The sequence below is a fragment of the Macrosteles quadrilineatus genome, unplaced genomic scaffold, assembly GCF_028750875.1.
Source record: "Macrosteles quadrilineatus isolate MER2022 unplaced genomic scaffold, UCM_ALF_1.0 Scaffold_5__1_contigs__length_97177068, whole genome shotgun sequence".
NCBI lineage: Eukaryota > Metazoa > Arthropoda > Insecta > Hemiptera > Cicadellidae > Macrosteles > Macrosteles quadrilineatus.
Window position 1 is genome coordinate 34,665,129 of NW_026542598.1, and position 19,354 is coordinate 34,684,482.

At 35.2% G+C, this 19,354-nt stretch overlaps 1 protein-coding gene across 5 annotated transcripts in view; it reads left to right on the forward strand.

Annotated features, from left to right (window-relative positions):
* LOC128994876 (uncharacterized) overlaps positions 1 to 19,354 on the forward strand; it is a 135,441-nt gene that overhangs the window by 82,938 nt on the left and 33,149 nt on the right. For all 5 annotated transcript variants that reach the window (XM_054419697.1, XM_054419700.1, XM_054419701.1 and 2 more), the window contains exons 5-6: positions 12,573 to 12,703; positions 17,415 to 17,766. In XM_054419697.1, the coding sequence (XP_054275672.1) occupies positions 12,573 to 12,703; positions 17,415 to 17,766 (483 nt within the window). The remainder of the gene's footprint in view (positions 1 to 12,572; positions 12,704 to 17,414; positions 17,767 to 19,354) is intronic.

A 19,354-nucleotide genomic window follows, 5' to 3' on the forward strand; every position in this document is an offset into this window, starting at 1 on the left:
ATGATGTTGAGAAATGACTATTGTTGTGTAGTATGTAATTCTTCACTGATTTAAATTAAAACTCTTCTTCATTAATAAAAAGAAAGCAATTCACTACTCATGAATATTCTGGACTGTACACGAAAATTTACAACACATCTACTTTAAATAAAAATATCTTCTTGGATCCTAGCTTGACACTTGGTACTATAAATTTGGAATCCATATTTAAATGAGAAATGATGAAATAATGCACTTGGAGCGGTAAGAGAGAAAGAGAGATTAAAATATTTAATATGAACTAAACCAAAAGGTAAGCACTGTGTACTGTGAGAGAGGTGAGTCTAAACTGAACTGACTAGTACGAAGTGCTGTAGTGAACTTTGGACAGTGATGTCATCATATCAGCTGTTGTATCCTTTCAATAACTGAACTAAAAACTTGACTTGGATGTTAATACTACTTGATTAATTGTTTATATTTGACTGTATATAGTTCATATGTTATTAAATAAATATTTTATTAAATGTCCTTAGTTGAATTACTAAATATTTAACATACCGGCCCCCCCTGAACCCCTGGGTTCTGAAAACAACACAAAAAATGAGAAAATCAATAAAAAAGGGGGGTGGTAACTCCTCTTCACTATTCCATAGGAAGGACAGACACCTTTGTCACAGGACGAGAGAGGTGTCCACTTGCGGTCTTCAGGTGCACGACCCGTACTATTCCATCAGTACCAGGTGAAACGGAGAGAACTCGTCCAAGCTTCCAGGAGAGTGGAGGCAAGTTGTCTTCATGAATGACAACCAAGTCATTGACTTCAATATTCTTCTTGGGGTTGACCCATTTATTTCTCTCTTGAAGAGTGTACAGATACTCTTTCTGCCAGCGAGCCCAGATATGTTGACTGAACTGTTGGACTAACTGCCAGCGTTTTAATCGGTTGATAGGAATGCTACGCAAGTCAGGTTCAAGAGGTGTCATAAGAGGACCACCTACTAAAAAATGACCTGGCGTCAAAGCTTCTAGGTCCGAGGGATCAGAAGAAAGAGGAGTTATAGGCCTAGAGTTCATCATTCCTTCAATACGGGTGATTAAAGTCGAAAACTCTTCCAGTGACAGGGTCTGTTGTCCAATGACTCTTATTAGGTGAAATTTCACACTTTTGACGGCCCTCTCCCAAAGGCCTCCCTGATGAGGTGCATGTGGAGGTAAGAAGTGAAATTTAATATTGAAATTCTCAGCGTAGCATTGTACTGTGGAATCCTTGATTAAATTTTCAAAGTTGCGTCTGAGTTTTTCGGATGCACCTGTGAAATTTGTAGCATTGTCACAGTGAATATCTGAAACGATTCCTCGTCTGGAGACAAATCTGGTAAGAGCGGCTAAATAGGCATCCGCTGTTAGGTCGGTTACTACTTCTATGTGTACCGCCTTAGTAGAGAAGCAAATAAATATACAAATATAAACCTTGATAGGTTGAACTCGTCTTAGTAGATGTTGCTTCACAAAGAAGTGTCCTGCATAATCTACACCAGATATGGAAAATGGCCTTGAAGGTGTAACTCGATTCATAGGCAATTCCCCCATGAGTGGAGAAGAATGAGGAGGTTTACATCTGAAACATTTTATGCATTTAAAGATCCTAGATCTTATTAAGCTTCTAGCACTGAGAATCCAGTACTTGTTTGCCAGCATAGCCTGAGTTAGAGTTGGACCAGAGTGCAAATATAAGACATGATGGTGGTCAATCAAAATATCAACTAACCTATGACCTTTAGGTAGCAAGACGGGGTGTTTGTGATCTTCAGAGATATCAGCCTTGTTTATTCTTCCCCCTACTCGAATGAGGCCATCTTTATCCAGATAAGGAGCTAGGCGTCTAATGCGTACAGAGCAAGGTTTATTGGATTTCAAACATGAGATTTCTTCAGAAAAATATTCTCGTTGAACCAATTTACAAATCAGGTTATGAGCCTCTTTTATCTCCTGAGAAGTTAAATTCCCAATTTGTTTAACTTTATTTCTGGTGTTATGAATGAAGCGCAGCAGGTATGCGGAAACATGAAGTAGTGTTGTCCAAGATGAGAAGCGAGTGAGGAGAGAAAATGGTTCATCCGGAACAGCAGAGAGAGTGTTAACTGTGAGAATCTTAGTTTCAGGGATAGACTCTTCAGGTAAAGATTTACAGACAGACTTTGGCCAATTTTCTTCAGAGTTACACAACCAGACAGGTCCATTCCACCAAAGTGTGTGGTTAATCAAATCTTGTGGGGCGGTACCCCTTGACCCAACATCCGCTGGATTTTCTAGTGATGAAATATGTTGCCAAAATGAAGGTGGGATATTTTCCTGTATTTCTGCAACTCGATTTGACACATAAACCTTGAGTCGATAAGAGGGCATGCCAATCCATGAAAGCACGATTGTGGAATCGCACCAAGCTGTGTATGAACTAATCTTGCAGTGAGGTGAGAGAAGTTGTATACAGTAATTTAGGAGCTTAGACATCAGGTGTGCTCCGCAGAGCTCCAAGCGAGGTATGGAAATACGCTTCAGAGGTGCGACTCTTGACTTCGCTATCAGAAGATAAGTCGATATAATTCCTTGTGAATTTACAACTCTCAGGTAAACACAACTACAATATCCTGCTTCACTTGCATCAGAAAAAGCATGTAGCTGAATATCTTTAGCTGAAGAAAGTCCCACGTAGCGAGGTATCTTGAGCATTTCAATATATGGAAGTTCATTGGCGAACTTGTTCCAAACTGATATAACGCTGTCGTCTAGGGGTTCATCCCAATCGAGACCAAGTGTCCATAAGTATTGCATGAAGGATTTGGACCAGAAGGTTACAGGAGTTAACCATCCTGATGGGTCATAGATCTGTGATATCACACTTAAAACAATTCTTTTTGTAGGAGTTTCCTTAATATTTTGAGTTCCTACAGAATAAGAAAAAACATCTTCATTAGGAATCCATTTAAGTCCTAAAACACTATGAACTGGTTGTTCGGGAGCTCGAAAACCAATAGGTTTTTCTTTGTGATCTTCAGGGATCGACTGTAAGAGTAATGGATTATTCGAAGACCATTTTCTTAACTCGAAACCTCCTTTTTTGAGTAACTGAACCACATCATTTTTCAACAAAAGAGCGTTTTCTACGCAATTACTACCCAATAGGGCGTCATCGACATAAATCTGATCCTTTAGAGCAGTTGCGGCTAGAGGATGATTTTTTCCTTCATCAATAATGAGTTGTTGAATGACACGATTTGCCAAGTAGGGCGATGATGTGAGCCCATAAGTGACAGTCGCTAGTTGATAGATTTGAAGAGGCATTTTATCATTCTCTCTCCAGAAAATAAGTTGAAATATCTGATCAGATTCCTTTACAAGGACTTGTCGAAACATCTGCTTGATGTCGCATGAAAAAACAACCGCATGTCGGCGAAAATTGAGAATGATGTCACATATGTTGTTGTGGAGTTTTGGTCCTTGATGAAGAATACTGTTGAGAGACAGAGATGTTGATGTAGGTGCTGATGCGTTGAATACTACCCTTAATTTTCCATCTTTAAAAATTCCATGATGTGGAAGGTAGTAATGAGGATTATTTTTAAGACGTGGTGACTGACAGAGTGTCATATGTCCCGAAGACAAGTAATCTCTCATAAAATCAACATAAGTTTCCTTGAAATCAGGATTAGAACGAAATTTATTCTCCAGAGACCAGAATAGGGATTTTGCCATTTTGCTCGAGTTGCCTAATGTTGACGGATCGTCTGAGAAAGGCAAAGAGACAATATATCTTCCTTCAGGAGTGCGAGAGTGCGTAGATACAAAATGTTTTTCACATTTTTCTTCGGCTAAGGATTGCTTGCTTGTAAGAGGGGGTTCCTCTACAGCCCAAAACTGTTGGATAGAGGTGTGAAGATCCAAACTATTGGTGGTTAAGAGTGTGACTAATCCATGAAATGAATTTTTGCAAGTTGAGGCGACAGGGGTCGATCCTAAGAGCGCATATCCAAAAATGGTGTCAATTGCTACAGGCATATTCTCACCAAGTGACAAAAACTGGCCTTTCACAGAGGAGGCAAAAAGGTCAGCTCCAATTAGAACATCAATAGGAGCGGGTTTATCAAAAGTAGGATCGGCTAACATTAAATGTTGCATCTGTGAGCGAACTTCAGGAGTGATCTTAGCTCGAGGTAAATCTGGAGTGATATTATCCAAAATGAAGACAGGGTGAGAGCTTGCCAATACATATCCACTAAGGGACTGGAGAGTGACATGAGTTAACCCTTTTGTTTTCACCTGAGCAGACGAGATGCCATTAATAAGCGTTTTATTAGCATGAGAGCGCTTAATCCCTAAAGACTGAGCACATCTTTGAGTAATGAAGGTAGACTGAGCAGCAGAATCTAAAACTCCCCTACAAACTAGGGTCTTACCTTCGCTTGATTTTACCACAATTAAAGCAGTGGCAAGAAGAACTGTGTTCTCTGTATTTGTCAAACCAACAAAACCAGATTCATTTTTATTTGAGTCAGAACTTGGAGCTCGTTTGTCTGTGTTACCTTTAGACACATTAGGAGAGGGATTATTTTCAGAATCCATAAAATGCAAAAGAGAGTGATGTTTTCTTTTACACGTAGAACATGTACGCCATGAATTGCATTCCTTTACCTTATGCTTATCGCCAAGACAGTTGGTGCACAAATTTTTGCCTTTAACAAAATTATACATTTCTTGTGAAGTCAATTTAAGAAAACCTTTGCATTGATAGATTTTGTGATCTGCACCTGCGCAAAATGCACAAACAGTGCGAGGAGTTGCAATAAGCGCCGATTTATTTGAGCGCTGAGGGGGTTTTACTTGAGTGTGGTGGCCTAAGGTACCCTTAAGAGATGATCCCACATTAGTAAGATTAGCTGCTTCAAGATTTACACAGTGAGACTCAATGTACTTGGTTAACTCATCTAACTTAGGAGTTACAGAGTTATCACTTCGACTCTGTTCAAAATGATGGCGAAAATCAGAATCAAATTTTCTTAACAAGTGAGAGGTCAAAATTAAATTTTCCTGAGAAATTTCTTCATCTAGAGCTTTAAGTGCTTCAATGTTTTCATTTAAAACAGACAAAAACCTTCTAAGTTGCTTCACTGAGGGATTGTGAAGAACTGGTAAGTCTAACACATTGTTGACATGAAGAGAGATTAGTAATCTTGTATTCTGATACCTTTTAAGTAGAGATTCCCATGCAATAAAATAATTAGCATTAGTCATAGGGATGTTTTTAACAACTGAAAGTGCCTCTCCCTCAAGACAGCTTAACAAATAACTCATTTTTTCAACACCAGAAATACTATCATTTTTATGAATAGTATTTTCAAACAAATTTTTGAACGCCATCCACTTTTCATGTTGACCTGAGAAGGTACCAAGTTGAAGTTTAGGAAGCTGTACACTAACCTTAGTTGTAGCTACTTGGCTGATAGCTGCATTGGAATCATCCAGGTTTGGCTGGCTCGACTGGTTAGAGCTTGGGGAAGGTATCAAGTTCACACACAAAGAGTGAATAGACACATAGAGATCACTTATTTCATCTTGTAATGTTGAAATTGTAGTGATATTTTCACTTTCATCTAATTCCTCAGGTAAAGGCACAGTGCCGAACAACTTATTCACTAATTTGTCAAAATCATTATTTTTGGCTGTAGCGGTGGAATCCAAAAGAGTGAGCTTTGTTATAAGTTGAGGAGTGATAGGTTCCTTTTCGATAGCAAGCACTTTTGCTTCAATTGACTTAAGCCTGGCTAGCACAAGCTCAGATTGCTTCACAAAAGTTGAGAACCTCATTTTGAATAAGTCTTAAATTCAATAAAATTCCAAAATAAAAATAAATGCAGATTAAAATAAGTTTATAATGAGCAAAACTTATTTAAAGACAGCCAGGATTCATTGTATTAAATATTAATATTAGTCAACTTGAAATCAGAGAGAAATATTCAGCCATAGTATAGGCCTATAAAAAGTTTAAGTCCCAGAAAATATCTACCTGCAATTATTTCCAGATAATAAATTTGAAATTCAATAAAACATGTTATTTCAAACACAAACTGTAATTAAATGTTCAATCCGTATTAATAAACATTCTTCTGTCACTTTAATTTAAAAGTGTAAGCAAACAATTGAGGTTATGAAAACATAAACAAAGTCTTGCATAATGACATTTAAGTTTTCATTTCTATCCATCAGCAGCGCTAGTGTTGATCAGCTGTGAAGTTGGTATGACTTCCATGATTTTCTGAATATTCAGCAACAAGAGAGAAACTTGTTTCACATTACAGGGGGGAGAGAGGGGGGCAGACAGGATGCAGCCCGATAATGCACAATAGAGAATAGACAAACTATGCATGAAAATACAGGAGTTGTAGACAGTACAGTCTGAGAACAAAATTTTCTGTCTGGGACAACAAAACTTTATGTGTTATTTCACAAATTACTGCAACAATTTAATAAATTGATAATAATGTGATCAAAAATATTTAATCCTCTTGTTAATGATACTTAATGTTGATGACAGATTTATTCAATTAATTTATTCAGTTCAAATAAATACAAAACTTAATAGTCACAGTAGATTATTTTCCATAGGCTGGGAAACATCCGGCTCGAAGGACCATGTTAAATATGGTATTAAGAGGTAAAATTGTGAGAAATACCTTTAGATCCTAAAACTGAAGATCCATTAGGGTTTTGGTAGAACAGGAACAAGATGAGCAGAGAAGCGATGGCTCTGGCCAGAGTGACGAGAATCGAAGGACCACAGATGAAAGATGATGTTGAGAAATGACTATTGTTGTGTAGTATGTAATTCTTCACTGATTTAAATTAAAACTCTTCTTCATTAATAAAAAGAAAGCAATTCACTACTCATGAATATTCTGGACTGTACACGAAAATTTACAACACATCTACTTTAAATAAAAATATCTTCTTGGATCCTAGCTTGACACTTGGTACTATAAATTTGGAATCCATATTTAAATGAGAAATGATGAAATAATGCACTTGGAGCGGTAAGAGAGAAAGAGAGATTAAAATATTTAATATGAACTAAACCAAAAGGTAAGCACTGTGTACTGTGAGAGAGGTGAGTCTAAACTGAACTGACTAGTACGAAGTGCTGTAGTGAACTTTGGACAGTGATGTCATCATATCAGCTGTTGTATCCTTTCAATAACTGAACTAAAAACTTGACTTGGATGTTAATACTACTTGATTAATTGTTTATATTTGACTGTATATAGTTCATATGTTATTAAATAAATATTTTATTAAATGTCCTTAGTTGAATTACTAAATATTTAACAATATTTTTTTCTCTATTCAACAATTCTAAACATAAACTTTTTACGAATCTGCAAAATATTTTCATGTTTTAAAAGAACATATTACAAATGAATTTGGATGTTTTACATCATTATTTTAACTCATATTTAAAATATAATCCGATAAATAAAATAAATCATCTAGTTTTTATTTATTCATACCAACGGCCAAACAGCCAATACATAAATATACGACTAAACGTAATGTAAGTTTAAGAAAAGGAATAGTTTTAAAGCGTTTAGCAACCATCTTAAATTAAATATTTGATAAATAGAAGAATAAATACAGCACAACTATATCAAATACTAGCTGTACCCGCGGGCTTTGCCCCGTTTAACTTGATAAGTATTCACCAACGATATGCAACACTCCGTATTCGCATGGCTCAATCACGTCATGGTTGAAGTTTGTTCGCTACGCTCACTCACCTTTAGGTTGGAGCTCGTTCGCTGCGCTCACTTGCCTTCAGGTTAGCTCGTTCGCTACGCTAACTCGCCTCCAGGTTGAAGTTCGTTCGCTACGCTCACTCACCTTTTGGTTGCAAATTAGCTGTTGTCATAAAAAAACAAAAAAAAAATAGTGCTGCCTGTTGGTAATCCTTGTAACTTTAATGCTATTGAACAGAACCAACTTGTTTAATTTAAACAGCTGTTAAGATTCATTAATTCCTTTTAAATTTGAAAAATCATAAGGTTAACACGGGAAACTCCAGAGCCACTTGGGCGGAGCCCGAAAGCCTGATCAGAATAAAAACTACTTAGTTTTCCTATTTAATGCCCAAAGAATCGGTGTACCGAATTTCAGACTCCTATGTAAATGGGAAGTAGGAGAATTTTTGATGAGTGAGTGAGTGAGTGAGTGAGTCAGTCAGTGAGGGCTTTGCCTTTTATATATTTAGATAACAATAGTTATATTCTACGTTAATTAGTATCAACTCCACCTTTTGATAGAAAATAGTTATAATTAGTATAGTATGGATAATAAACAAAAACAAATTATGTAACTGGCCCGAAAATAACCTTATTTAACACTACTTAAATGAATCTGTCTATATGGTATGATTCGAATTTATTATTTATAACATTTCTTTAACGAATTTCTAAATATAGCACTACAATGGAATTTGTATCCGGCTAAGTTTTTAAAGCGCAATTATCTAAATAAAGCCACTATTAAGTAAATTATGACCACTAAGCAAGACAATTGTTTTTTAATACATTTAATTACGAAATTGTAAGTTAACTAAACAATGATATAACCAATATATTTTAAAGGTTTACTCCAACTTTAATATAAAAAAACCATGAGCACTTACTCTGATAAAAAATATATATAGGCCTATATGAGTAGTAAAATGTGTAACAATTTTATACAATATATTTGAACTCAAGTCATTCAAACCTATTACTAATTTATATCAACAACTCATTGCATAAAATATTTAAATAAATATACACCGTTTTAAATCATTGCAATAATAAATTGTGTTCAAATTTAACGTAAAGCTAATGTTTTTTATTAATGTCATTCTCATATGGAAACAATACCGATTATGGCGGTGGTAAACATGGAATGAATACTGTAAATTGAATAAGCATATCGCTTTAAATAGTTTACCTAACCCGCCATGTTAAACTTCCCTATCCCAAGCGTGATGTATACAACTTCCTCACTTCACGAGTGATGTAAAGTTGAAAAAAACTCACTCGGTGATGTAATGAAACCCATTTAAATAAAATTGAGTGGATAACTTAAAAAATCTACCTCTATGGAGCCAACGACGTTCAACGCTAGAAATCAGCTGTGTGCTTGAATTTTATTGTTATGCTTTGAAGAATTTTCCTAACCTAGCTTTTGTTTGTAAATGAACATTACTGTTAGAAGATGAGTGAAATGGATAATGAAGCATATTGCTCGTAACCTCCTGTATATTGTCGGGTCAGGTAAAATCTTGTACGTTACACGTTACGCAAGAGCGTGTTTACATCACGCAGGTGAATTATGCAACTCGCTTACGCTCGTTGCACAAAATTCACCTGCGTGATGTAAAAACGCTCTTACTACACTTGTAATGTAAATAGCTATTACCTCCCTAAGTGCATTGAAAGTTTTTTGATAACATAACTGTATATTTTATATCAGCCGTAGCTTAGTATTTATATATTCCTTTCATTAGGTTGATGAATAAAGTATTCAACGAAAGCCCTTGGTCTCAGTATTTAAAGATTTACTATTCTAGATAATTATTGGTCTTTAAGTAATATACATTTTACAGAATTTCTACAACAAATAACGAGATGTGTATGTCAATACAATAGTAATTTATTATATTAAATAATCTCTTATAAAATACTTTTTTTGTATTTCAACAAAAAATTCATTGCTTTTTTAAGCCATTAGCAAATTAAAATTCATCATAATTCACATGATTGTTAACCGTTGTAAAGTAGTTGTTGTTACCATTATCTCAACTATCCATGCCACAAGTAGTTTTTGTCAAATATAGCTACAACTTTTATCAATTAAAGTATACTATGTCCATAGAGTTCTATTCCATGCTATTGCAAACTGATTTATAAGTTTAAATACAAATTTGTTGGGGTCTGTTCTCTACTTGTACTTTCATAGATAACCTCAAATGAAGAGGACTTTATATTTCAATCGACTCGTTAAAATCATGTTGGGGGTGCCCCTTGAATAGCAATTCATCTAGCGGTAATAACTTCTAAATAGTAAACGAGAGGACCCTTGCGCAAATTGAGCAATTTAATAGAGTTAGAAAATTGCTTACAATGAAAAATGAATAGTGCAATGCAGCTTTCAAATATTATGCTTAAGACAGTTATTAGGAGGATCTAATAATGGCATAGGTTAAATTTTTTGATTGTATAAAGAGTAATTTACCTGAGGTCAATATTTTCACTGAAAGTAGCCATTACTATTCAAAATCTGTTTTCATAAACTTTTTGTCTTAACTGTGGTTAAACATTCAACCGAAGGATCGGCTGTTTTATATTACAAGTATCATTAAACTGTTATAAAGATAGTTCGTCATCGCCACTGTATACAGGGTTAGGCAAAAGTCTGGAACCCCCCAGTTAACTTTTGAACGCGTTGCAGTAGGAAAACCAAACTCGGCACATATTTACAATATAAGAAATTTCACTTATTCATCAAAGTTACAACTTTGCCCCAGCCCCCAAAATGGGGTATTTTGGGGGCAGGCCCAAATTTTCAAACGTAAACAGTATCATGTGACCCCTCATGATGCAAACCAGAGGTCAATATTGCACCCCTAATCAAATAGCAGCCATTTTAATTATTAAAGATAGCAAGCATGATAAAGTCTGGACACCCCTAGTTAACATTAAAAATTTAATATTTTTATACTGACCAAATGGTGAATTCTCTTTTTTTTATAATGGTATGCTGAGTTTAGTTTTTCCTGCAATAACCTGTTAAAAAGTGAATAGGGGATATTAAAAAATGGCTGCGATTTTGATTAGGGTTGCGATATTGACATCTGGTTTGCACCATTCAATTTATCTTGATAACCCTTTTAAAATGAGGGGTTACATGATAGATACATTTTAAAATTTGGGGCTGCCACCGAAATACCCCATTTTGGGGGCTGGGGCAAAATTGTAACTTTGACGAAAAAGTGCAATTTCTTATGTTGTAAATATGTGCCGAGTTTGGTTTTCCTACTGCAACGTGTTAAAAAGTTAACTGGGGGGTTCTAGACTTTTGCCTAACCCTGTATATTCAAGTGAACTTGAGAAAAAAATTAAACGCTAGGAAGGGCAAAGTCCTAAATGAAATGATCTTTTTAGGGACATTTGTACCTCAAAATCATAAGCTTTAAAAAGACACATAAATCGTAAAAATTGGTTAAAAGCGGGTGGAAATATTATAACCGTAGAAAACCACTGTTTTAAGTAGTCTATAAAGTGTTTACGATTCTTAAATTCACACACTCAGAATAATACCTACTTACCATCTTTCCACTAAAGGATGAAAATATCTTTGCAAACCCAAACACTTCTTAGTAGTAGTCAAATAGCAAAGTATTCTGGACAAAACATTAAAAGACAGAGGAAAACTTTTCAAATTCAAGCTCAAGATTGGGCTGTTGAGTAAAGATCAGTGAACAGGAAAATTGGAGTGAAAATCTGCAATTGCTTCAACCTCTATATGCGACCTCTGGCTATGTCAGACACTGTAAACTCTTACTGTGGGAAAAGGGCTGAATTGATAGATAAGAGTGTCAACGGACATTTGTTGAATAAGGTACACTTATTCCATGCATAAAATACCTTAGCTGTTCGTGAACACCTTCATTTTAGTGTTAGCGTTTTAATGGGGCCATTATAAAGATTTTTTTGGTAGAGAAAGGTCTTGCTTGTTGTCGTGTTTCCACGCAATACCACTCCAAAAGTTCATTTGAAATTGGTAGTATGTTAAACCATTAGTTAGTTGGGAGCTCTATGAAGTGTCTGTTTAATATTTTTACGTTTACGCTCAAACTTGAAAAACAACTTTTGGCCTAAGCCCCAATTTCAGTTCATGGTTCGAAATGGCTTTACAAACATAAATATTAATGACTGTTCTCTATATTTTTACTGTACCGACAAGGAATTGCAGTGAACAATTTCAGTAAACTTTGACGACAGTTGGTTTTGTGACGTCACCTACGTGTCCGTTCCCCGGATGTTGGCCGTCGACTTCCTGTTTGCTTTTCTTAATTTCCCTTTTCCATTGCTGAAACTTTATGAAATAGAATTTGCCTTCTTTAATATGTTCTGATCTAAGAAATATATGTCATATACATTTGTTTGTAAGAGGATAGGTGTTTTTGGCACTACCGAAGAAGAAAACAGAACTAGAATACATAGAAAACTACTTATACTGTATGAACGTCAAAATGAAAAAGATCACAGCATGATTTAATTCACAAAATAAAATAAAAAACTGATAAAACTAAATCTGCAATAAATTATACATATATTTGAATGTAAGTACTTCAGATTCATTTGTACAGGTTGAGTGTAAGTAGGTGGCCCTAACTATTGCCTGTCTAAATCAATAGTTTTTCATTTTAATTTTAATAAACGTTATAGTGTATATTTCATAAATATTTTCGTTCCCTAGTCATGACATATTATTATTTGAATGTTTTTTTTTTGTTCCAGAGAGCTCAAAGCCGAGCCTGAACAGGTGAACGCCAGCTCAGAGAAAACAGATCGAGTTTTGGCGCCCAGGTTCCAAATTTTGAATTTAGTCCCTGATTCTCCCCAGGTGGTTCAGGAGGATTTCGAAATGCGTAAGTATAATTCAGGATAGTAGTTACGCAACGATTGCGTAGATAAAGTTTAAAAGAGAGTAGAAAGAGTGGAAATTTAGGGTACGAGCCTTCAGCCTTGGCGAGAGTAGAAAGAGTTTCTGCGAGCATGAGAAGAAGGAGAAATTTAAGGTACTAGCCTTGGCGAGTGCCTTTAATCTTCTACGAGTATGTTAAAGGCTATTGACGCGAGCCGCGTACACTACTTTACCAACGACCTTTTTTAAACAATCACTACTCATAATGTCTAGAGAGGTTATGTTTTCGTTTAACCTCTCATCGCCACTGACAGAGACGGATCATTGTACCAAACACTAATTGCACCACTCACCAATTAAACTGGCCTAAACAGCTGATTAGTTGAAGTTCGAAGCATTACAATTTTACTTCTTTTCTCTCAATCCTTTAATCACATTGGCCAGTTACCCGTGTTAAGTAAAACTAGTGTACATGTTGCTCGAATTCGAGCAATTGCAAAGTATTACAGGAGTTATTTCAAAACGAATAACAGTCATATTTAAATGAATTTAAAAGAGTAAACTCAAAACCGGTGTCAGACCATGTTTATCTTCGTTATTGATCAACCTAAAGCATTCCGGTCGGTTTTCTCCTTCTCAAAATGCCTCGCTGTTGGTACAGGCAACACAGGTCATTGATAGAGGGCCAATTGAGAATGAAAAGTTGTTTTGGGGTAGTGTTAGGGCGCATTTTTAACCTAATAGTTGAGCCTATTACGTGTCACTGTTCTGTAGCTGCGGTCGTTATCAAGATTACTCCTCCTGGCCAACGATCACATAAGACCAAGTGGTCTTATGTGATCGTTGCTCCTGGCTATGTTTCGTTGTCGTCGCGTCGGAGGCATTTAAAAGAAAAAACAACAAATAAATTTTAGCTACACAAAACAACGTAGCGTATTAATTATATAGATAAGAAAACAATTAAGTGAACTTTTTCAATTCTAAAAACTGAACTGAAAAGGCTAGTTAAAAAAAACGGTCGTTGGTAAAATACTTTACAAACCCATTTGTGTGGGCTGGTACAACTTAATAATAATTAAACGTTTTAGATATCTTAGCTTGCAAGCCAGAGGCAAGTTTATTCTAAACAACATTTAATGTAACGTAAACAACATGGCTCCTTGTCTTGCTTGGACTGTCGGAACTCTATCTCTGCGCTACAAAACTATGCTTGTTTCTTGTCCCCACATATGTTTTAATTACATAGACTTAAGACTGTTAAACGCAAGATTAACCGCATTACACTTTCCTCTTAAGAAGGTTAACTTGCAATTTATATATCAAATATTTGTGTTGTATTGTGGCGTCTTTAATATCTTTGTACATCTGGTTGGATATGTTATTTGTTTACAATAACAATATTTATTGTTATTTGTTATGAGTTCAAACTACTGGAATTTTAGGGTTGTCAGTCAAGATATGTTCCTTCAAAAGCAAAGAAAATAAAAGAAAGGTCTTATAACACTTAAAACATATATTTACGCTTATGCTGTTACTCACAAGACGGTAAATATACAAAATAGATAGTAAGTGGTGACCGATTTCGATTGGACACTCCAATCATTATCAGACCCAATAGGCGAATGACATAAGCGTAAATATATGTTTTAAGTGTTATAAGACGTTTCTTTTTATTTTCTTTCCGTAAATTTAATAACACGTTTAATGCTGATCAAGAAGTTATTTAGTGCAAATATGTTAACTAAAGTACGTTTGAACATTCACTTTGCTAATTTTGCACTTGGGTTTAAATTCTACGTTCTCTATTCTTCATTTCATTAAATTTGTCTATACCAGAATATTTACTTTACACCTCTCACCATCTGATTATCTTGACCCATAAATAAGACAATCGCCATTGTGTTTTCCAAAACTAGCCTTACAATACTAGAAGAATAGTAAACGAATGTCCACTTTAAATTATAGTTTTTACTAAAGAATGTACTAAAACCACGTTTGATAAAAACACGATACCTCCTGGGATTTTAAATTACCATCTTACCAAAAAACTAACTGATAATACAACCAACTGGTCCTTTGTTGCAACCAAATTGGTAGGATACATGGCAAACAAAAAACAAATAACGCACATAAATTGGCACGTTTAGTTTTAGATCAGTTTTTATAATGTAAATGTATGACTGCTGCAATGCATCCTGATGCAGAGATGCCCTTATGCATAGATATTATGATGCAAAAGTTACTTTGCATGTTAAAGCAGTTTTGTTTCGCCCAATATGGCTAGATATCCTCGAATGCACGATTCATATTAAAGAAACAAATGGTCTAGCAGTACGCAATGCTAATTACCTCGTTGGTTTTAAATTACCATGATTTGCTGCTGCTCTATTTCTTATTAGTTCCTAATGATTATTTTATTCCGAAATTTAAGAAATATACACGCATTTCTTTCTGTATCAAATGTATGCAATTTAATTGTTCAAACAATATTTGCCATCGTTACATAGTCATTATGCAAATTAACAATACGAAAATGTTATTATTGAGGACTGTATGTGCTCATCGATATGTCGAGCGATTAACAACAATATGCTAACACCTTACCTAATATAGCAATCGATAAATAATTTTATCGATACGATTGCCACAATCGAAATTTACAACTGTTTACAACAGCTGATTTTTACTCCCTAGGGACTAAAAATGATTATGTTACGTTAGACCCGCAACGCATGCATTAAAAACGGCTGTTTTTGCTTCAGTATGACGAAAAATAGTTTTTTTATACGACGTATTTGAATAAACAATTCATAGGTTATGCTACTGTCAACATAAATTTTGTATCTTAAGTTTTGATTAAGTAATAAATATTTCAACGCTTATGATGCTACATGTAAAATAAGTCGTCCCATAGGCGAGATTAATAAGTTGTATAATCTGCAGAAATCAGTCACCTCAGCACAATCTGTTGGAGGCTTAATCAACTACGTCCATTAGTACTGTAAAACAAGCCACAGCTTTAATATGGAATGGAATTTCTAGTTTTATTAATATTTATAGATATGGCAAACTTTAAAAAAAAAAAACAATTGCTTCTCTTGCAAATAATTCTAAAATGTTTCTGTAGACTTAAAATACACTTAATGGATCAAGAAATGTTTATCAATTCATTGCATTTGACTTGCAAACCCTTTACCGTTTTTAATTCTGACACACACTCTTATTATATCAAACAATGAAATTGTACATTTTACGAGTTCCTATAAAGTGTATTAATCAAAGCCAAACTTTTTCCCACTTATTTATTTTTGCAACAGAGGACTTTTTACTCACATTCTTCCTCATAAAAAAATCAAAATATCAAATTCCAACCTTTGCTGGAAAACATTACAAATATTCTGATCCCTACAGTGGAGCTCGCGATCATTTACATATTCGAACAGCTGATTGATACAGTACTGCCAAATATACAATTGAGATCAAATCATCTGCTTTGAGCTATTCCATGAGGTCTACCATTGTTGCCAATTTACATAAGTAAAAATACATAAAGTGATAAGTACTTTTATTTTTAAAACTCCTTAAATAGGAAATCTATTATGTATGTTCTATTTTCAACTCGTACAGGAACGATTCCTCTAAGACAAAATCGTTCACCATCAAACAATAGACCAAGCTGGTCACGAAACTATTTTGTTTCGTCACAGCAATTTTTCCCGCCATTAAGGAACAACTCATCTACGTAATTGGCAGCTGTAACATTTCCCGCCAGATTTAATTAAACCAATTTCCCGCCTTATTCATTCATCGCCCTTGTGGCGTCTGGAGTATTAATCCATTTCACCGGCAACAAAACTTTGCCCCATTAGTCAATCTGGTCTGTTTATTGAACTAAATTCTCCGTAATAGCTTTAGTCAGAAAGTTCAAAAGGACATTTTTATGATGAATTATCTGTTTTTGGATTTTGATTTATAATTTTAGCATTTGAGTGTCACCGTGAAATTGTGTAGTGAAATGAAATCATTTACGATGGGGAGGTTCAATGTTATTATTTTATTGAAGTTTTGTTACGACAATACGGTCTATGGATACACTACCATTAGCCTAACTACTAATCTGTTAAGAATTATATGATTGGGATTTATCGTTGCTTATGTGCAGAATTATAATCTATTTAACTTTTTCTCACCGTTAATTCAAGGCCATCGCCGTCGGGAAATGAGTGTTTTCATATGGGAGAGTAAGTCCTCCAAATCGACAGCCTTTGGCGTAACCTTTTTTAGATCCCCAGCATCCATATATAAATCTCAAAGTATCCATGAACTTTTGAGAAAACTACAAGTCACATTCTCATAAACCATGTACTTAAAATATTTGTCATGACGAGAAACCTTGCGCCAAACTATCCATGTTTTCATAATTTGCCCTTTAAGGTCGTAATTTATTTCTAAAGGGAACTTTTCGTATACCTAATGAAAATACCTCAGCTGTACTTAGGTTTAGGTGGATTGGTGTTACTCTTACTACGTCTCGCAAATCCTAAGTCTGGACTAAAGGTCCATAATATTTCTTCAAAAATCTACAATACTTCTTCCCCTTTGTCCTTCCGGTTTCTGAGGAGTTGGCCATGAGTGTAATGGAGAAATCTGTCACCACTTTCTTCACTTAACAAAATATTCAATTTCCCCAGACATAACAACCCCGTATTTTCCAGGGGTAGTGCAGGAGTCTACAACGTGGCGGCCCGTGGGAGACATCGTGGGACAGAACGTCCACTTAGACACCGTGGTCTGGCCAGGGGGGGACCTCGTTCCTGTCTCCACCTCCCGCGGAGTTCGCAGCGTCTTCCGCGTCGTCACCTCCCTGGCACCCCCCTTCGTCATGGAGGGTGAGCTGGACGAGGACGGCCAGTGTCTCCGGGGGTTGGAGTGTCATCGACTCCTCACCTCGGACAAGGACAATCTCACCCTCGTCTTCAACGAGATGGAACGAATGGAGGACGCCGAAGAGGACGAACTTCCGGAGAGAGACGTTTGGGCGATGGGATCGATCTTTCAAAACTCAAGGTAGACTTTGAACTTAAGTAATCAAAGTGAGTTGGACCTTTTTCGTTAATTCACTACCACTAATTAGTATATTAGGTTGTGTTAGGACTATGTTTACGGGCCTTTACCATTAACATAGTCCTAACTTAAACTAACCTAACCAAACCTAATCTAACCTAACCTAAGCTAACCTAACCAATAAACCAATAATGTTGAAGTGGTAGTGAATTAACGGAAAAGGTCCAATTTGTTAATGCGGATGGATGAGTTATAAGACTAGTCTGATAAAAGGTTAACTAACGAATGTTTCATTTACCTGGTTACTGTCAAAACGATCTCTAGTAGTATGCATAGATTATAATCGTTTCGTGCTGGTGATGTGGCACACCATTAGGTCAGAATCAATGCATGTGTTTAAATATTCCTCGTAGAGTTCCTTAGAAGTTTTGTAAATAAATAATGGTTTTGTAAAAACTGGGTTTCAAGACAACTCAAGACACGAAAACAGTACAAACCGTAAGTAAAACTAAACTAGCTTTAATTTGGCCTTAAACATGATTAGAATAATGAATTTCATGATAGACTTTACATGTTTCTTGGGAGGGTAGGCCTATTGTATGCTTTGGGTCCAAAGTATGAGAATCCTTTTTTAGGCAATTCCATCATAAAAGTTATAACAAGTTGATTGATGCTTTAGAGACTTGTTATTCTTTACTGGATTTTAGCTAAACTATGGTTGTTTATTGGCCTTTTAGAAAATGTCTCAATTCTGTAAAATTAATAGTACACTGTTTTAGGGTACCTAAGTACAGTAGCTACTTTTAAAGTTCTCAATAAAAATACAATAGGCCTACTTTGGTTTTACACTGGAGTTGAGTAAGATATCAATGATTATTGAGCTTTTAAACAATTTTTCCATGTTATAAAATTCCAAGTTAACAATCTTTCGTTTATTATATGCTGTAGAGTTAAGTATTGCATTGCTCACTGAACAAGAGAAAATAAACTGAATTACGAGAAAAAAAGCTCGGTTTAAATGTTTGAAACCACGTTGAAACTAGTTTGAAACCATTATATAAACGTTTTAAACATTTCATAAAATGTCGATAAGTTCCTTTGTTTCTAAAATATTGATCACATTTTATCCACTGGTTTCAGGACGGATATTTTCCTGCTAAATTTTTCTCTAGTATAAAACCCATTCAAGTAAAATAAACACATGCAAAATTCTTACAATTTCCTCCATATACTCAATTCCTTCTTTCTTTTGCTTCTTTCTTTTTTCACGCAAGTGCAGTGGGAAGTGGAATTTTTTGTACAGTTTTCACTATTTTCACCCCATCCATCACGGAAGAGACGACATTTGCAGTAAGAAATATGGGGCAATTCTTCCATAGTAGAGATGTAAAGACAGACAGCGGATGGATATAACATCATTCACCACTGTCTGTGAAAAGGACAAGATATATGCGGTGTTTACAAAAATGAAACTTAAAGGAAATCTTAATTTTTTTGTTTAAGTAACAGAATAAATTACAATATTTGTTTACGATTAAAATTTGTTGAATGAATGTATAAAAATATTTACGAAATTTTATTGGCTCAACGA